This window comes from Pseudorca crassidens, chromosome 6 (genome assembly GCF_039906515.1).
Source record: "Pseudorca crassidens isolate mPseCra1 chromosome 6, mPseCra1.hap1, whole genome shotgun sequence".
Lineage (NCBI taxonomy): Eukaryota > Metazoa > Chordata > Mammalia > Artiodactyla > Delphinidae > Pseudorca > Pseudorca crassidens.
In genome coordinates this window covers 50,680,946-50,702,069 of record NC_090301.1, presented here as the reverse complement: position 1 = coordinate 50,702,069, position 21,124 = coordinate 50,680,946, and the positions used below count along the sequence as shown (strand labels likewise).

At 36.2% G+C, this 21,124-nt stretch overlaps 1 protein-coding gene across 30 annotated transcripts in view; it reads right to left on the bottom strand.

The window, feature by feature from the left end:
• The window catches only part of PDE1A (phosphodiesterase 1A), a 366,044-nt gene extending 350,192 nt beyond the window's left edge, over window positions 1–15,852 (bottom strand). For 28 of the 30 annotated variants that reach the window (XM_067741312.1, XM_067741313.1, XM_067741284.1 and 25 more), the window contains exon 1: window positions 15,328–15,438. In XM_067741312.1, coding sequence (XP_067597413.1) covers window positions 15,328–15,428 — 101 coding nt within the window. In that variant the 5' untranslated portion in view covers window positions 15,429–15,438. Of the gene's footprint in view, window positions 1–15,327; window positions 15,439–15,617; window positions 15,646–15,712 lie in introns of those variants that run through there. The other 2 variants (XM_067741316.1, XM_067741315.1) reach the window with 2 other exon arrangements.
• Between the last annotated feature and the right edge of the window lie 5,272 nt (window positions 15,853–21,124).

Genomic DNA, 21,124 nt, shown 5'->3' with positions numbered 1-21,124 from the left:
TAGGATTTTGTCCTACCACTTCACTGAGAGTGTTTTGCCAAGATTGCCAAAGACTTTTACAATGCAAAAACCAGTAGTCAAGGCACAGTTCATGTTACATGACCTCTCAGCAACATTTGACATTTGACACTGACTTTCTTAAAAAAGTCTTCCCTTGACTTCCAAGATGCCATGGCATAATGGCTACTCCTCAGTCTCCTTTACTGTCTTCTCTCCCAACCTTTAAATATTGGGGTGGCTGAGGGCTCAACCTTTGATTCTCTTCTCATTTATACCAATTTTAACTCCCTAGATGATCTCATTTAGCACCTTTAAATATATCCATATATTGATGACTCCCAAATTTATATTTTCAGCCTTGACTTCTCATTTGTCCAGCTGTTTATTTATTTGTAAGGCCACTTGAGTGCCTAATAGGCATCTCAAAATTCATGGATCCAAAAGAGCTTTTTGTTTTCACCACCAACTTCCCCATTTCAGGAAATGGAACAGGTTAATAATCCCTTATCCACAGCTATGAGAATCCTAAGGCTCTAAAAACCAGACATTTTCATTTGGCAGTAAAATCTGATCTGACCTGAACTCATTTGGCACCAAAACCTGAACTGAATACAGACCATTTTTGTCTTTATTAAGTGAATATTTACATGTTTTGTTGCAGAAATATTCATTGGGAGGTACCCTACATCCCACTGGGAATATTTAGTAATTTTTGGAATAGGCACCTTACTACGTTTTTAAAATCTGAAAAGTTATGAATTCAGGTCACATTTGGGCCCAAGGATTTCAGACAAAGGACCATAGACCCAGTTGTTCAGGATCACACATACACACATGCACAAAATAAGGCGTTATATCTCATTCTTTTCAAAACTTACACTCCCACATCCAATTCATCATGAGTCCTACCAGTTTGAATTTTAAATATGTCCTAAATCTAAATACTTCTTACCAATTCCATAAGTACCAGTGTCACCAAAGCTACCAATTCTCCAACTGGACAACTGCCATAATCTCTTAACATATCCTCCTATTTCCAATCTTGTTCTTCCCTGCCTTCCCCCTCCTCAGTGTTAGTTTCCACAAAATGACCAGAGAATTCCTCTTAAAACCTAAGTCTTAACACTCCACTTCACTTCTTCAAAGCTCCAAGAGCTCTCTACCAGGCTCAGAATAAAATCCTACTTTCTTATCATGACCTGTTGGGTCTTAGATGATCTGGCTTCTGCCTTTCTCTCCACACACAATTCTTTCACTCTTTCCCTCACCCGCTGTGATCCAGGCCTCCTGGTCTTGTTGTTTTTCCTCAAACACTCCACATGCATCCTGCCTTGGGGGCTGTGCCCTTGGTTCCCTCTGTCTGGGATGCCATTATTTCAGGTCTTGGCATAGTTAACTCCTCACTTCATTAAGGTCCCTCTTCATGAGTCGCTGTCATGGAAGCCCTTCCCTGACCGCTCTTCTAAGTAGCCATATCTGAACCTCCCAGACACATTGCCATCTTATTCTATTTGCTTTTATTCAAATTACATTGCATAGTTTTTGTTTGTTTGTCTATCATCCATCCTCACTATCAAACTGTAATTCCATGAAGATAGAGGTCATGACTGTATTGTTTATCATTGTATCCCTGGTGCCTAGAATGATGCTGGAACTCTCTGTGTGCCCCATGATGAATAGTCATTGAATGAATAAATAAATTAAATTGTATTAACAAGTCAGCTGGATTGGGTTAATGAAACAATGCTAGTCCTACTTTCCAAAGCACCTCAATATTTTTACAAGTGTCAGTACAGTCCTGACGAATTTAAGCTACAACTTTATTTCTTAATGACTCCCATTCTTAATATAGTTCTAACCAATGACTAAGTAAGATTACCGTAGTTTGACTCACACTGTGTAAATCAGTGTTTACTTTTATACCCATAAGACATACACTTAGCAAAACAATTTAAGTTTATCAGGGAGAGGATTTTCTTAATTCCTTATTTCTGAACTTAAACATTTCCTCTTTCTAGGGAACTAAGATTGGCAACGTGTTTCTAATTCCAAAATGCTCTAAAGTGATTCCATGTTATTTCTTATTCTCCATGTGCTATAGCTATCAGTGGATCAACCAACTTGTCTAACAACAGAACATGGACGTTATGCTAATTATAGACATAAATCAAAGAAATATCAGAATAATGGTAAACAAAATAATTTTTAGCATTGTATTTGATCATTTTTTATTTAGAAAACTAAAACAATTTTGGTAACAAATCAAAAAATTTGTTATAATGCCTTACGTAAAACAGAGGGAAAGTATATATAATAAAGTCATTTGAGGACTAATGCCAGGTATAGTTTAATCCTTTAAACTGTATATTAATAGTTTGGTTGTGAATTCCATTTTGGAATATTCTCAGTCATGAAGTATACTGATCTCTCCTTAATTCATGACTCCATTAATGGTAGACAGGTTTGCTCTTAGAGGCATCTTTTGATACACATTTTTATACAATTTTTGCAAATATTTATCCTGAATTGAAATATGATTCACATGAAGGATGAAGTCAGAGAACACAAATATTAAATGACAGCTTGAAAATTATGACTTTACTTCAAGCCTTGTCACACACCTTGGACTTGAATGTCTGGTAAAAATAAACCTCAAAAACCGTTAAAATTGCTCAATCACATTGTGACATTTCAAGACTACCTTGCAAAGTTTCTCTTTGAGGAACTGTACAAAGAAAGGATTAGTCAGTCTTCTTCAACTCAGTAGCAGACAAGTACCTGCAGCCCAGAAGCTAATATAAAGTATTTAACCTGATCTCCTACAAGTTTGGTCATCTTATCTCCATTTGTCTGACTCATTACAGTTTGGAAGCTTCAGCAGGCAACTAACTCTCACAGGATACACAGCGATCTTCACTCACCAAGAGTTCTGGGCCACAAGGCCATGTGAACACAGAATACTTGCTAATCACTGAAAGATGTTCTCAATATAATCCCAACTATTCAACTACATAACAAAACAGAAATTTGAGTTTTCCTAGGATACGACTGGTATAGAACTTAAGAAATTAGAATTTTGGAGTAGGAAGCTCACTCAATGTTGAATCTCCTCTGTCTCTACCCATCAGACAGTTATTAGGGTCAACTTTTATCTCAGTCTATATTTGGCAGAGGAATGGGCAAAAACAAACACACTGTCTTACACATAGTTGTGCCACAAAACTAATTTACAATTGCAGATACTTATTTTGTGCCAGGCACAGGGTTTGGGCACTTTGACTGCATTATTTTATCCCTCACAACCATCCTCTGAGATTCTAAGTTCCATATTACAAGGTTTATCTTTTATTTTTTGTTTTGTCTGTCATATAGTCACATCCCCAATAATCTCTACTGGTCCATAAAATCTTCTTGACCTTCCAACCTGAATTAATGTTGCTGCTGAATTATATAGCTTTACTAGCTGTACCACTCAAATGTAAAGCTGTTACACACTGCCTAGTTACTGGTTTTATAGTGAGACAGTTTTAAGTTCTTACTTTATGCAGTGTACTATTCTAGGTACTGAGGATACGATACTAAACAAATGGCAAATGGATGCTACCTGTCCCCTCTTGTTACCTCTAGGGAAGTAAGAAGGTAACCTAGAAGGCAGAAAATTCAATGGACAATAATAATAATAATACATGAAGTGCAATTAGAGTACCTAGAAGAGTCACCTTATCTAGTCTCATACAGTCTTGAGTGTTTTTTCATGGATTCTAGTGATATTCTGATTAGGCTCCAACTTTCCCACCTGGTCTTCTAGAAATTCAATTTTAACTTGGTTATAGTCTCCTAAAGATACTTCCTCTTCACCAGCCTACAGTTCCTTTTTCGCTCAATTTAAATTCAAAATCTTTTCTCCACAAATCCCTTTTCCTGTTTTCTGAGAGAAGATTTTTGACACTTTTCTCTTCACCAATAAGAATCTGGTTTACAAAAAAAAATTTTTTTTAATAGAATCTGGTTTACAGAAGTTGAAGACTTCTGTTTTATAGAATTTAAAGCCTTTACTGCTACATTATTTGTATACTACTGATCTGGTTTCCACAATATATTCAATTTATTCTCTACTACTTTGATTCCCTCCCTCTTCTTTTTTTCCTATCATTTACTCCTTTGACCCAATCAAAAATTAGCAAATGTTTCAGAGCTTATGAATGTAAAAATTGAGGTCACTATTTCCTTACGCTCTCCTACATCTGGAAAGATAATCTTATACTGGAGTGATTCAGATAATAGAAGAAATATGTAGGTGGGGAGGAACAAGATGCAAAATCCCTTTCTCCTTTTTCTTTGTGTTTGAAAAGAAAAGGCCTAGAAGAGTGGAAACTGGGCCTTCCCATGCCCTGCCTGACCTGTTGTCAGGGCAACAGGATGTGTGGGGAGCCGTGGCCTTCCCAGTGCCTGTTGCCAGGGTAACAGGATATGAACCATCTTCTCTTATGAAACTATGCAGTTTCCCTGCCTTATTCTATGTTTCTCTTCTATTTGGTGGAAAATTATATTTGTTTAAAGAAACCTAAGAGCAACACAACTTCAATATACAAGCTACTGCGTGATCATGTTTTGCAAGAAATACTGTAAGTGGGTATGTACCACTGATATTGTTACTTGTGGAAATAATGTGGAAGAGAATTTTATTGGACTGACTTTCTGAAAATAGGGATCTCAGTTTTCATTTTTATAATCTTTGAAATATTTCCTAATTTTTGATTGGGTAAAAGAAGTAAATGATAGGAGATGATGAGGGAGAGAAGAAGAGTGTTAATGGCAAAAAACTGTGGAAGCCAGAGAAGGACTATATGAAAAATTTAGAGGCTAAGAACTTATATCAGTTGGCATTATTTTGTGTGTAACAAACCATCTTGCAACTCAGTAGCCGAAAACAATAAACATTTACTATTTTGTCATGATTTTGAGGAAGCTGGATAATCCAGGACGACCTCACTCACATGTCTGGTGGCTGATGGTCTGGTTGGTCTAGAGGGGTCTCAGCTGGAATGGTTTATATCTGCTCCACATTCTCATCCTCCAGTAGGCTTAACCAGGCTTCTTTCACTATTGGTATGGGGGTTCCAGAGAGCAGCAGGAGAGAGTAAACCCCAATACATAAGCCCTTCCCAAGCCTTCGCTTGTGTCACATTTGCTAACATCCCATTGGCCAAAGCAAGTTAGCCAACATTCTAGCCAAGCTCAGAGTCAGTATGGGAGGGATTATCCAAGAGTGGATGCAGGAAGTCATGAACAAATTGGGACGTATTGCAACAGTAAACAACAGCATAAAAGAATTTTTGGAAAATAGAGGGCTCCTTGGAAAACTTGAGATATTAAAGCAGAGATTTGCTAGGGGATGAAATATCAAGAGGGTCACACATATAAAGACACTTTTTCATACTGGGACCAGTAGGAGGTACTGAAGATTTTGAGAGTTCTTAGAGTTCATAAGAGCTCCTTAACCCATCTAGTAACCATTTCCAAATACAGACTAAGAAATGATGAGGAAAATACTGCACGCCTTTAAGGAGTTTATATTCTCTGCTGGCAATAAAGTAGAATAAACTCCATTTAGATGATTTTTCTAAAATAAACAAAAGGAGAAATGCTCACTTTACTTTAAAAAAGACCCTTATCATATGCTTAAAATCTGTTATAACATGAAAAGAAGAGAAAGCACAGCAAGAATAAAACACCTTGTTTTAATCATTAAAACTCCTGTCTTTATTCTCATTGGTAAATAAAAATCTTCAGGGACAGACATCCAGACATTTCTACTGTGCAGCATTATTTTTCTCTGTTGTTTGGCATACTAAAGGCCAAATAAATTAGAATAATTTTGTAAGTGTCCAAACTCCAAAGGGGCAAGAGAGTTTAGGAAAAGTCAAATTCCTTTGCAAATTCTAGCTAGGATCATTGTTTAAATAAATTAATTAAAGGGGTAATGGTAGTGCATGTCCTAGAAAAGGAAAGAAATAAAACTAGGGAGTTTCTGACATCTAAAGCATATGCCAAGAGATAACTCCCCTTAGTATTCATCTTTGAGTATGCAGAATTAGGCAAACAGATGGCAGGATTGTGGAAAATCAAAATAAGAAAGCAGTTTTTAACTCCTGAAATGTCAGGTTTTATAGTGAGTCTCGAGTGTTAAATAGAATTATCTAAGTCAGTGTTCAAGGGAATAGCTATGGGCCTAGGAATCTGGCTCTCCCCCTACTAACAGGGGAACATTAGTCAAGTTATTTAATGTCTTTGGGGCTCAGTTTTCTCATCAGAAAAACAGGATAATTATGCTGAACCATACACATCAAAAGAAAAATATTTTAGAAAGAATAAGGCATAAAAGAATTAAAAGGTGTGATTACTACTATGCAATTATAAGGTGATTTTAAATAGCTTAAGCTAATCAAAAACATGATTGATGCCCAAGTCATTCAGTTTTTTCTTAGCTTGCTCCAAATGCTGTTTATTTTCAACCAAGTCTTAGAAAGTCCAGTTTTAAGTGGACCAGAGTCATCATACTGTTGCTTTGCTGATAAGAAGTCCATTGTGATTTTCTTCTAAGTTATTAAGGACCTGATTCATGTAGAAAATTCCAAGAATCCTTTGATTCTCCATGATTATGCAGAGTTTAATTCAGGTTGACCTCTGTTTTGCCGCCCTGTAGACAGTGGTGCTTTTTCATGACTCTTTATAAACTTACTTGAACAGCTACAAATATCAAAATTTTACCTACCAGAAATTATTTGCTTTGAGCATTTTCTGGGTCTATTTAATAAAAATTTGTTTTTAAATATTTTATAAGATATTAAGTAGAATATAATCTCTTTAAACAACCTCAAGAAATTGTAGCCTAAAGGAGGAATCAAAAGAGTCAAAATGTTTCATTTATATGCCTCTAATAACCTGTTATAATTTTTATGTCCTTTCTTAACAATAAATAGTTATTCGTGCCCAATACTTGTTCAGATCAGGTATGTGAAATACTAGGATTCTCATAAGCCCTTAACACTATCATTTGTTTAACGATGCTAATGAACAGTTCCTTTCATATCCAAATGGCTTACAGTACAGTCCTTTCGGATGGGAATCAGACTTGCTCAAATATTTACATTTGATTAACTGACTGAAATATGTTAGAATAAAGGACAAAATCTAATAACATAATGGCGATTTGGTATTTTCTATAATGAATTGACAAAAGGAATGACCATGGCACATGACAACAATTACTTGGAAATCGACTCTCTTATGAACCCGACCTAGACAGGGATAAGAAAAAACCTAACAAATGATTTTCAAGCCGGAGTGACTCAGGAAATTAGATTAGCCCTAGGTCATACACGATTACAGAGACATAAAATCCATTCTAAGACCACTACAAGACGCTGAACAAAAGACACTGAATCCATCAAGGCAATTCTTCTATCAGTGAAACTCTCAAGGCCAGCCCACTTCTCTTCCTCAGCTCTCTCTTCCCACATAACACACTCTTGCCTCAGGGAAAGGTAAATCCTTGAGTATAACTGTTCTGGTAAAGAGAAACCTGGGGATTTTGGTGAGACCACTTCCACTGAGCTAAAAGAAAGCCTTCTTTTCTCATGTTGACAATCCTGCTCTGTCTACTGATTCTAAGAAAATTACCTGAAAAAAAAATAGAATTCTGCTTCTGCATGTATTATCAGTAATAATAATGATATTGCTAGTATTACTTGAATTCTAGACACTGTTCTTAGCAGTTTATAAGCATTAATTCATTTAATATTCCCAACACCTATGAGATTGGTAAGGATATTATTCCCATTTTCAGTTAAGAAGCCAAGACATTGAAAAATGAATCAACTTACCATATAGCTGTTAAACAGCAGAGTTGGAATACATGTAAGAATGGACAAGATTATGGGAATATTAATAATTACAATGTTTTAAGAGCTTACTATGCGCCAGGTACTGAGTTATATTTCTTAAATACATTATTTTATTTAATTTTCACTATCTTGACTCTGGCAACATCCAGATTCCCAGATCCTAATGCTTCCTTCTAAGTGGACGGACCTTCCATTGGAAAAGCCTTCCTGGCCTCTCTTTGCCACTTCTCATATTCTTTCACAGAGGAGGAGAAGCAACATTTGGTTGGTGAATTGTGGAGAAGGAATTAGACTTTGGGATGTAAGCTGTCCTCTTCAAGGGGCGTGGAAGGGATATTCTACTTGTAGAAAGCATATCTCATCTACCAGAGGTTATGAGGTAAATTTAGGAGAACAGACTTTGTCCCTGTTTGGGGAAGTCTACAGTTTGGGTGAGTAAGTTGAATTCAGAGATGTTTTGGCTTATTTAGCTGCAAACCAAAAACCTTACTCTCCACTATAAATTTAGTCTTTCAATAAAGCTGACATTTTATCTCCATCTACTGGACTCCTATATCTGTCCTTCACTTAATTCTGAACTTGGGCAAAGATTATGTGACATTCCTTAGCCTCTCTCTCATCCCAAGATCTAATGAAGGACAGGAGTCTGTCTCAACTCCTCCTGAGAGAAGTCATCCCTGACTAGCCAAAATACCTTCTCCAAGTGACTCTTGATCACATGACCTAGCACATTTTTTCAGGTCACTTCTTACTCCATTTTAACTTATTTTTTGTCATTTACTTCTTGGTCATTTGTTTCCTCTAGAATGTAAGTTCCTGTGCCTACAATAGTACCTGACATACTACACAATCAGTAAGTATGACTGAATGAATAACGAATGAAATAATTGGATTTCACAGAAAAGCTAATAACTTTTCCACAGTCACTCATTAAATGATAGATGGTATTAGAAAATATCTGACTGTTTCCAAGTTCAATTTCTTCATCTCTAAGGTATTTCATCTCAACAATGTCCATTCTAGAAAGCATAACATAATGTTATGCAAGAACTGAGATTTATATTAATATTATATCTGTATACCAATATAGGTTTTGTGAGATGCTTTTCTTCAAATCAGTTTTATGACTAAAAAACTGATTTTTTTAAACTGATTTGCCTTATTAATCCATCAGAAGAGTCACATACACATCCATATGAGAACAGAGACTGAGATTTATCAGCAATTTCCAAGAAAGATAGCATAAACATTCTTTGACATTTGAAATGAATCCACTATATATTTTCAATATCAGAGCTTGGTAAAAAAAAAATGGGGTTCTGGGCATGTAATCCAGGGTTAGATGGAGGACAGTGAGTTATTTAATGGCTAAGGATAATGAGTATCTAACTCCAGTGTGCCATAGAGTGACCTAGGCTGGGCCCCACCTCTAGGCATCATGTCTGTGTCTGTGTGTGTGTATGTGGGTGTGAGTGAGAGTGTATGTGTGTGTTGGGAGAGGATAGGAGTGGCCATGTTGGTTAAATACTCTTACTATTCTGTTACAGGAGAAATGTATTAGTTTCTTATTGCTACTGCAACAAATGTACCACAAACTGAGTAGCTTGAAACAACACAAATGTATTATCTTCAGTTCCATGGGTCAGAAATTTGATGCAAGTTTCACTGAGCTAAAATCAAGGTGTTGGTAGGGATACATTCTTTTTAGAGGCTCTAGAGAGAGATTCTGTTTTCTTTCCTTTTCAAGCTTCTAGAGGTTCCCACATTCCTTGGCTTATAGCCTGTTTCCTCCACCTTTGATGTTGGCAAAGACAAGTTGAGTCCTTCTCACATCATGGCACTGTGACCTCCTTCTGCCTCCTTCTTCCATTTTTAAGAATGCTTGTGATTACATGGGCTCATTTGGATAATGTAGACAAATCTCCATTATTTTAAGGTCAGCTGATTAGCAACCTTAACTCCATCTGCCTCCTTAATTCCCCTTTGGCATATAAGGTAACATTTTCACAGGTTCTGGGGATTAGGACATGGACATCTCTTGGGGTCAATTAGTCTGCCTACCATAAGGCTCATGGACTAAGTTTTAAGAAGCACCACTCTAGATCCTTTTGTGGTGATCTTTCTAGGTAACCATTGTGAGAATGTCCTCTTTTGTGTTTTTTTTATTTGGGGAGCAAGATGAATAAGAGGTTTAGAACTAGGTTGATCTGTATTTAAATCCAAGTTCCATCAGACACTGGATGTTTAACCAACTTAGGATACTCACCTCTTGAAATCATTGAAAAGAGTAAATGAGAATACAGATATGTTATATCTGGAAAGTTCTGACAACAAGTAGACGATAAGCAAACATTATTTCCTTCCATCTTCTTTATCCCTATTCCAGCTATGAATCTATTGCCACTCCTCCAACCTGGCTTTAGGCCCTATATTGACAGCCTGACTGACCTTCTAATTTTGTAGTTAGACCCACTATAAGATTCAGAATTTTATTCATTGATGGATTGATTTAACAGTATTTATTGCATTATGTCCAATATGCCAGTTATTATGCTACGGGCTGGAGACCCACAAGCAAACACAGCGAACATAGCTCTTTTTCTCAGTAGCTTGTGGGGAAGGTAGATTTTGTTATGAAAAGGGAAGCCCAGGTTACTTAATGAGCCAAATATAGGAAACTAATCTAGTATGGAAGGTCAGGAAGGATTTCTTTTGCAAGTGAAATTTAAGAAGAGATCTTTGAGCATTTAATAGGCTCTCAATTAGAATTTTTAGTAGGACAATTCTTCCTGATAAGAGAATGTCCTAAGCTCTGGAGGACAGTTATCATGCCTGGACCTTGCTGTCCACTGAATACAGAAACACTCTCAGGCACTGAAACAACCAGAAACATCCCCACACATCTCTAAAAGCCTCATGAGAAGCAAGAGCAACTCTGACTGAGAGAGGAGAAAGGAGTGGTTCCCTCTGGAAGAGAGAAAAAAATGAGCAAAGGCAGATGGGAAGTAAGTAGCATTTCTTCTGTGCAACCCTGGGTTTGGGTGGGAGGGGGCCACAGAGGAAGAGGCATGAGAGCAGGCTCCAAAAGTTGAACAGGTATGGTGAGACCTGGGAAGGATGCTGAACTTTGTTTTTTTGTTTGTCTGGCTTTTGTTAATTTTTTTTTAATTTTATTTTTTTATACAGCAGTTTCTTATTAGTTATCTATTTTATACATATGGATGCTGAACTTTGAAGGGAGGGCACTAGAAACCTTTAAAGGTTTGAAGCAGGAGAGTAAAAGGATCAGATTTATTTGCTTCTAATCTATAATGTTGCTCCATCCTAAAGTATAATTCTAGTTTGTAATATGGTGCTAATAACGCCTGTCATTTTACCTTTTGCCAATTTTTGTTCTAAATATGTATTTCTGCTACATCTTCCTGGTGATAAAGTTTTGGGCTACTTCATCAGAGAGAACCGTATAACACATTCCCCTCTAAAATAACAGCTAATTGAAATTAGTTATAGGGTTTCTGCTTTCTCCTTCACTTTCTACTCCTCTACATTTTATTCTTCTACTACTGAAGATCATGTATACCAACAATCAAAGAGAAAAAAATGAGAAAAGAAGTTTAAGTCTTTCCACTGTTGTATTCACAATTCCAGATCTTAAAATCTGTATATTTGTATGGATTAGGAGAGATAAAGAGGTATGTGTCTCTACATATAAAATCAATTATCATATTACATTAGGTTCTAACAGCGAAATTCTCATAGTCTTACATCTATAAAAACTGAAGGTACTGGCAGTAAGTACTATGGAGTGGTGAGTCTCACTTTTTTGTCAATAGTTTATGGTTTTGAGCAGTTCAAACTCTCCTCTTTTTTGTTGAAAAACTGAGTAGGATAACACTCTGATTTAGTTTTACTCTAACACCTTGTGGTTTTCACTGGAATTTTAACTTCATCACAGTTTTCTGGAAATGCTATAACCTCTTAGATCAAATTCTTAGAACAGTAGCACTGACGGGAAAGAGCAGTACCAATGTTTTAAAACATATTTGATTTTTTAAAAACTCCACAGTGGAAGAGCCCTTTTTACACTTAAAGACCAAAAACCAGTATCATGACATGAAAAAAGATTCTTTTTAAATTGAAAAAAACTACTATGTATAAGTGAAAACAAATATAAAATCTTCAAATCAACTTTCTTCATGGAAATCAATAAACTAAACAATCTTTGCAAGACTAGTGTTAGACAAATGTTCTCAGGATGTAGGAAGTAGTATAGGTCCCAGAGTCACAGGAAACTTCTGAACCAGAAATTTCATCAGGTTTCAAGATGGCAAAAGAAATCGGAAGTGTTTTCCAAATCCTAAATGGTTGGTAACTTATGGACAAGTATATGATTCTTTTTAAATATAGTTTATGAAGGACATGATGCCATAGTCATTTGCTAACATTTCTACCATCAGACATGGTGAGTCATTGTGTAGAATCTAAATTGTCATACTGAGTGACAAATTAGTGGTAGAAGATGGATTGAAGAAAGCTAAAGAAAAGATCCGTAACTATAAAAAGAAAATTAATAGAACAAAGCATATAAGTCTACATCAGAAATGGGAAGAGAAAACTGTTTTACCTTTGTTCCCACAAATGAATAAGAGATTTCTTAGCACATTACTGAATATGCTGTCTTGATTAAATATTATATGAAGGAGATTTAAAAGTTCAATGAAAGAAATCAACAAAATGATAGAGAAGAACTGATATTTTAATTAGTTTACCAACATTTTCACATGTGCTACAAAATATAAAAATTACTTCTATGGACTGAAAAAAAGTGTTCTAAAATATAATGTTATATGAAAATGCCTATAAAATATTTTCTGTAAATATCTACCAGTAGTGGTTCATGTTTTCCATTTTTAAGGTATACTGGAATAAATCTTATTTTACTTTAACCTTTGTCTCTATTTTTATTTAACCTCAAAAATGTACTTATTTCAATATCCTGTTGAAATAAATAAATGCATTTGTAAAGTTTGCAGTTAAAGATGAAAAAATCACTTTCCAAACAAGTATTTAAAGGCCTTCATTGAGTCTTTTTTGCCAAACTAAGAAAATTATTTAATAGCTTTCATGAGTAACATGATTTTAATTGCCATTACTTAAAAGTGGAATTCTAGCACTAGACATTTTGATAAGCTAAAATTCTGTTTGAATCAATATAAGATTTTAAATAGGCAAGACAATCTCAGCAATGGAATAGGGAGTCCCTCATATCATTTCTTTGAATTTAGACTACACAAAAGACCATAATTAAACAATTTGGGTGTCATTAGTCATGCAGATTTTAGATTTAGAGCTTCTTGTTTTGACAATTCTGAACCTAGAATACTGGAAATGTCTTCAAGTACAAGTTAAAATAGTAGTACCAAAATGAAAATTCTTTCTTGCTTTAATGCAAAAGCAATCAGTCATTTCCATCAGTTTAGCAATAATTATTTTAAAAAACCTAGTTATCAGTAATTTGGTCATTCAGTGTCTCTATGTGGTCATTCAGTGGTGCTATATAGACACAATTCAAAATTTATATAGGTACATATATAATTATATCCTACATCCATGTTGAATATTGTCATGAAGCTCTACTGCTAAATGACTCTATCACCCTCTCCTGAAAAAATATGACAGTTGATCTTTGAGATCAACTGATTGTGTGAAAGTTGGATAACTTTGCTGTAAAATGTTAGGTAAACACAAATTCACTTTTCAAATTTTTTAAAGACATATGCATACACTCACTACCATACATCTTCATACATTCAAATAACTGCAGAAAAAGAGAACAAAGACAAACTGAACAAAACAAACAAACCAGAACCATCCTGTCCTGCTAAAGGGAAAAAATCTAAAATAGGTTGTAATATGAAATATAATTTTTCCGGTACAGATGTTCATCCACTCATTAGGTTAGGATACAAATCAGCTGATGACTGCCAATGTTTAATTTTCATCTATGCTGATTAATTTTGTAAGCTGTTATTTGCTTTTATAGGATTATTTGTTTCCCTAGAGAACCACCTTTACAAAAAACTGTGATTTCTAAATCTTCAATGAATCTTGTAAACATATTTCTCTAATTCATTCAAATGATGTAAAGATGGCTTCCTTTTTAAAAGTTATTCTCTGGTAAACGTTGTTTGCATTATTAGTGTGCTATTAAACCAGTGCACTTAATGCCATGTATTACTTCAAGTATAAGAAAATATACAGAGAACACTAATTATATAAACATCATTGAATATATTCAAACGGAAGAAAGTAGAAGGAATTTTTACCTAACAAAGTTTGATATCATTTTTCTTTTAAAAAAAATCATAGATTTTGATAAACAGCAACACTAAATTTACTCAAATGTTGCATTTTATACAATAATATGTGTATACAACATTAGAAATACAAATCCTAGAAAACCTGTGTTTCTCATGGTATAGGATTCCTTTAGCTATTATTATAGAAAAGCAAACATATTTTCATTTGAAGTCTGCAAACATACTAAGCAATTGCAATGGCCTGTAAATATTCATATTTCATATTTTAAAAAATTAAATCTGATTTTAAAATTATGACATAATTAAAATAAAGCATGTAAACATAGTGTGCTGGAACACTAAACAGGAACTAGTTACATACACAGAAATAAACCTAGATGCTGTTTAAACAGCAAGGTAAACAGTACTGCAATTAAAGTTTGACTCAGGTACTTAACATTTCATGCTTGACATAAGCACACTTCTTGACCCATCTTACTAAAGTCTAGTTTACACCATGAGCTATTCTGTACTCTTAGAAGTGAATTGGTTAATTTAAGCCAAAATTCTCAAGCAAGTTTGGTATGCTGCTAGTAATTTTACCACATAAACATTTTTTTCTTAAAAAAATATTATTAAGACATAAGGAATAAGCACAATGGAGTATAGTTATTTATTATCATATTAATCCTGTCCTTTTTATTCAAAATCTAATCACAAATAAATATTAGTAGTAATCTGTCTTTTTACCTGAGACAAATTTTATTTCTGCAAGTACCCAGACAAGCAGCTTTTATAATTACTTTTCTGCATATCTAAGCCACATATCTAAGTAACACATACAGAATGTCTAAAAGAAGCCATGTAGTCTAATAGTGAAGTGAATTCTCAGGGAGTTACCTTACTTTACATAAAACATACCTGTGCAAAAGAACTATACATCCTTCAAGCAAGTTGTTAGCTAAGACTGACACGTTTTTTTTTTTTTTAAAGAAAATCTTTCTAAAGGAAACACTAATCCACAAAGTCAGAAAGTACCAACAACTCATCATGTTAATAGTCAAAATTTTTTTGGTCAGAGAGGTGGATAGAAACACAGACCAAGCAAAGAGCTTACTCACATTCCTTTCAGGCGTTGCCACATTTTTTCAGTCTGTTCTCCTATGAGATACTTAAAAGTGGTGTTTTCCAATTCTTCAGTTTCTGTAGCAGTAGACCCCATGATGATACTCCTAGGGCAATACAGTTAGTCAGTTTCAGTAGCTAGAACAAGCATTCCTCAGTCCACTACAAATCTTAAAACAGTTATACAGTAGCATCTCTTATCTATCAAAACATTGCAGATTTACAAAGCTGACGGCAGCTTCTGCCAGAATTGCTATTGACTTTGACAGGCATATCCACTGCTCACCGCATCACCTCCCTTCAAGCAGACAGCAGTATAAACACATCCTCTGACCTCACAGAAACAATCGACACATGTGAGCCTGCTACTGTACTACTGACCGACTGAGCGCTCCAGCTCTCCCCCAAAGCAGCTCATTTGTTACTGCTCTGTGCACTGAAGTACATCAGAATTCCTACAGTTTCTGAGATCTATTATGCACAAGAGAAACGTGAATGACTTTAGCACACCAGAAGAAGCTGAATTCCTCTCTACCAATGGAAGGAGGGCAGGATGTAATAAGAAAACAGATGGTAGGAAACAGTATCAGCAGCACCGCCCTGAGAAAAAAGTGGCTGTTTTAAATGCCAAGGTTTTTGTCTCCTAATTGATCTGGAACCAAGAGTTAAAAATATACCAGGCTCTAACAATAAATTCAACAAATACTAATGACAACAATGAGAAAATAACATAAGAGCCGTACAGAAGACAGACCACCGAGCTCCACAGGTTGTTATTGAAAAATATGTACAACGATGATGCTGTAATCATGCTTATTCACCTTCTCCTAGCAACTCCACACAGTAGGTAACTGCCAATTTAACCAGTGGAAAACACGGCAGCTGCAAACAGACTGCTCTGTGAATCCTTTGGGGATTAAAAAAATAAATAAAACGAAACTGGTGTGTATCCTTGTGTGCGTGTGTTGAAGGAAAAGGAGTGTGGGGGGAGGAGAAGGGGAAGAGAGGGAGATGGAGGAGAAGAGAGAAATTGATGCTGTGCTGCTTGTGCATTTTAGAAGAAAAATGAGAGAAAGTGGACATAAAAGGAATCAGAACTGAGTCATCTGCCAAGCTCCCAACACATGGTGAGCTTTCTTTGAAACAAGCACAGACCTTGAGTATGAGCTTCATAACAGCTATTGCTATCTGCAAGCTGCTAAGAAAAATATACTTAAAAGCAATATCTCTTGTTGTTTGTTTGGAGACACAAATGTAGTTTTATTCCTCCCTGCAAGAAGCTTGCCTGTTACCTTGCGGTTTAAGGTAGAGATATTCATAGACAGTAGATAGGTAACAATATCTAACATTTATTGAGTGCTCACTATGTGTCAGACACTGTTCCCAGTACCTAACAGTATTACTTTTTAAAATTCTTACAAAAAGCCCATGAGGTAGGTAATATTCCCGATTAACAGTTGAGACAATTGAGAAATAAAGACAGTCCTCAGATTTAAATCCAGTCCTTCAAAATAAACACTATGATTTTACTGACAAGAAATCTTCCAGGGGCTTCCCTGGTGGCACAGTAGTTAAGAATCTGCCTGCCAATGCTGGGTACACAGGTTTGAGCCCTGGTCCGGGAAGATCCCACATGCCGTGGAGCAACTAAGCCCGTGCGCCACAACTACTGAGCCTGCGCTCTAGAGCTCGCGTGCCACAACTACTGAGCCCATGTGCCACAACTACTGAAGCCCACACGCCTAGAGCTCATGCTCCACAACAAGAGAAGCCACTATAACGAGAAGCCTACGCACCTCAACGAAGAGTAACCCCTGCTCGCAGCAACCAGAGAGAAAGCCCGCGTGCAGCGACAAAGACCCAATGCACCCCAAAAAAATTTTTAAATAAATTTAAAATAAATAAGTAAACTTTAAAAAACAGAAATCTTCCACTATAAAGTTACTATGTCTATCTAAACAACACTGACTGCATCTAGTCAAAGTTGTAATATGTACAGTTGACTCTTTAACAACCCGGGAGCTAGAGGTGCCCAGCCAGCCCTCAGTGGAAAATCTGCATATAAATTATAGTCAGCCCTCCATATACATTGTTCCCCAGTATCTGCTATTCTTCAGTATCCACATTTCCCTGTCAGCATATTCAACCAACCACAGATCAGATAATACTACAGTATTTACTATTGAAAAAAATCCATGTATAAGCAGATCCACACAGGTTCAAACCTGTGTTGTTCAAGGGTCAAATGTAGAAAAAAATCTTTGCAAAATTTTCTAGAAAGTGCCTTCTGATTTACAAGTTAGAAGGGGTTAGTTTTTCTATGCTACCCAGAAAGGGATCCATATATCTCCTCTGAGTTTCTGTGGCAACTTAAAGGGAAATTTTCACAATGCCCTGAGTCTCTGACGTTCTGTAAACGAAGGAGGAGGCTGTCCTCAAATTTCTTGCAGCAGGAACCCACTTAGTTGGCAACAACCTTGATTTCCAAATGGAAAAATCATCTACAAAAGCAAAACTGATGGCATCTACCTCATAAATCTGAGGAGAACAGGGGAGACGCTTCTTCCAGCAGCTTGTGCCATTGCTGCCGTTGTACACCGGCTGATTCCAGCATCGTATCCTCCAGGAACACTGGCCAGCAAGCTGGGCTGAAGTTTGCTGCTGCCACCAGGGCCACTCCTATTACTGACCACCTCACTGCTGGAACCTTCACTAACCGGATCCGGGCAGCCTTTCACGAGCCACGGCTTCTGGCGGCTACCGTTCCCAGGGCTCACCACCGGCCTCTCACAGAGGCTTTTATGTGAACCCGCCCACTATCGCCCCGTGCGACACAGACTCTCCTCTGCGCCCTGTGGACACTGCTACCATACCGGGACAACAACAGGGGAGCCCACTCGGGGGTCTGACGTGGTGGACGCTGGCCCGGAATGGCCTGCGCATGCGCGGCACCATCTCCCGCAATCATCTCTGGGATATCAGCCCCATCTCCACTTCCGGAAGAGACGGAAAGGGAGCGCAGGCAGCTCCTGGGAAGGCTGTGACCGAGGGGGACTTTCAGGGTGAATGGCCTGCTCCAGCTCCCAAACTCAGTGCTACTGCACCCGAGGTCACAGACGGGTCTGAAGGCGCAGGTGCCCTCTGTGCCCACCCAGCAGTTCCCCACTGGAGACCGAGCCTCAGCCGCCAGCGAGGACTGTCTGCGGCCCCCAGTGCTCTGGCCACTGAACGGGTAGGAGCAACTTCTGAGTGGGCTTAAACTGTTCTTCCACAGACTCAAACACAAAACGGAAATAACGTTGACAGAAAATAAACCGTTTCTAGAAAAAAAAAAAAAAAAAAAGAGGTTAAATCAAGTGAAGCCTCAGTTTTCCTCTCTCCAACAAGCTATTTCCTGAACTCGATCTGAATTTAATGTCTTTAGCTAGCAGACAGCTTTACACAATCACAGCCTCACTTTTTTGAGCAGTTACCAGAGTTGTCAGAAATAAGTTAGTCTTTGCTCTGAAAGTACTGATTTTACCTTCACTGTGCCTTCATTGATAATCCTAGCTACATTCACTTAATAATCTCTTACCTGACTTTGTTGTTATGAGATAGTCAACGAACATCTGAATTCTGTTCTCAAAGATAAACCACAGGGAAAAAATCTCCATAAAAAGCAAGTACTCCACCACTACTGTTTTATGAGCCAAGATACCAAAGTCTTTGAGGCCACAGTGATTTTCTAATTATGCCATGAAATTTCAAGCCCTCACACTGGCCAGCTTACAAATAATATTGCAATGTAAAGAATGGGGTCTATTCTACTTAAGTGTGTGTTGGTGAATGTTATCTCCTCATTAAAACTCATTTGCCCTTTGCTTTCAGTATGTCCCTTCTATCATATATTGAATCGATATTTAAGAACTCACAGTATACTGATTATACACTTAATACACAAAAATGCTTAATTATTGGATTATATGTTTCATAAAATAAAATAAAAATTTGAACAAGCTACATAAAACAGTTTATTATTAAAATCCTTGGCCAAGACAATCTTCAGCCTTAAGCAGTATCAAAAAGTTATTTCTGTCAATGTAGAGAATTTAAAGCAGTTTTCTTTTCTAATTTATAAGTAATGTCTGCAAGATACATTCATAAAATAAAAAATAAAATAAATCACATTAAAGAGAACAGAGTAGAACTTTGGGAATAGCATACAACTTTTTTTTCTAATTAATATGTTGAGAAAATTTTGAAATGTTGCACTCATAAAATTAAACTAAACCAAAAAATTTTGACATGAGAAAGAGAAATAAGACAACAAGAATGGATTCTAAGAAATTAAAATACACTTCGTAAAACAAAACATTCAATGTTAGTTCTGAGGGGAATTGAGAAAATATACGGCAAAAATTGATCCAATATGTCTCATCTCTCAGATGTTCAATCTCTTTTGCTTTAACTCTATATACAGGTAAATTATCTCTATTATAATAAGTAGTTCCTTTATTCTTATTAATTGGAATGTTAACAAAAATTTATAGAATGATTTTTCAGTATCTATTAATGACACAATATAATACAGCATAAACTCTGGATCCAGACTACCTGAGTTTGAATCCCTGTTCTTTGACTTAGAGAACAATATGATCTTTTTAAGTTACTATTATGTGTCTGTCTTCTCACGTGTAGAGGAGCATAATAAATATCACCTTCCTCATAAGGTTGATATAAGGATTAAATGAGTTACTATACATAAAGAATTTAGAACAGCATCTGGCACATGGTAACCGCCTTATGAAATTGTTAACATTTATTGTTATTGATACAGTTGCATGACTTTTCTCCTTTAGATTGTAATATATTGATAATTATTTATTTCAGTTGGTTCACTGATCATGAACTAGTATTTCCGAAATAATTTGTCATAATGTGTTATTGTTTTTAATGCATTGCTGATGTTCATTTTGTTTAGAAAGTTTATATCCTTATCCATAAGTGAAATTGTTCTAAATATTTGTGGCACTAACTTTATTGGTTTTTATATTAAGATTATACTGGCACCATGTAATGAATTAAAGGGCAAATAGTTTTAAACTCAGAATTCCACACCCAGCAAACTATAACAAAATGACAAAGGTAAATGACATATTCAGAAACACCAAATTCAAAGAACATATCACTCAAATACTCTTCTAAAATAATTACATGAGTCAGTACACCTCAAAATCAAAAACGTAATTAGTGACTAAAATCAGAGGCATGTACCTAACCTAGCCATGGAGATTAAAAACAAAATCCGAGGTTTACATCTGTGAAGAAGGGTTAAGAAGAAATTAGTTCAAATTAAAACAAGAAACCAAAGGGATCCAAAAGGATGACTTCAAGAAAAAAATTGGATTAAATTTATCAAGAATCTCAAAAAACTAAAAACATTAATTATTTTATTGATTAAATAAGAGCACATTATATTTTTATTTTTTTAACATCTTTATTGGGGTATAATTGCTTTACAATGGTGTGTTAGTTTCTGCTTTATAACAAAGTATCTCTTTGCTTCTGCTTTATAACAAAGTATCTCTTTTATCTGCTTTATAACAAAGTATATCTCTTCCCTCTTGCATCTCCCTCCCTCCCACCCTCCCTATCCCATCCCTCCAGGCGGTCACAAAGCACCGAGCAGATCTCCCTGTGCTACGTGGCTGCTTCCCAATAGCTATCTACCTTACTTTTGGTAGTGTATATATGTCCATGCCTCTCTCTTGCTTTGTCACAGCTCACCCTTCCCCCTCCCCATATCCTCAA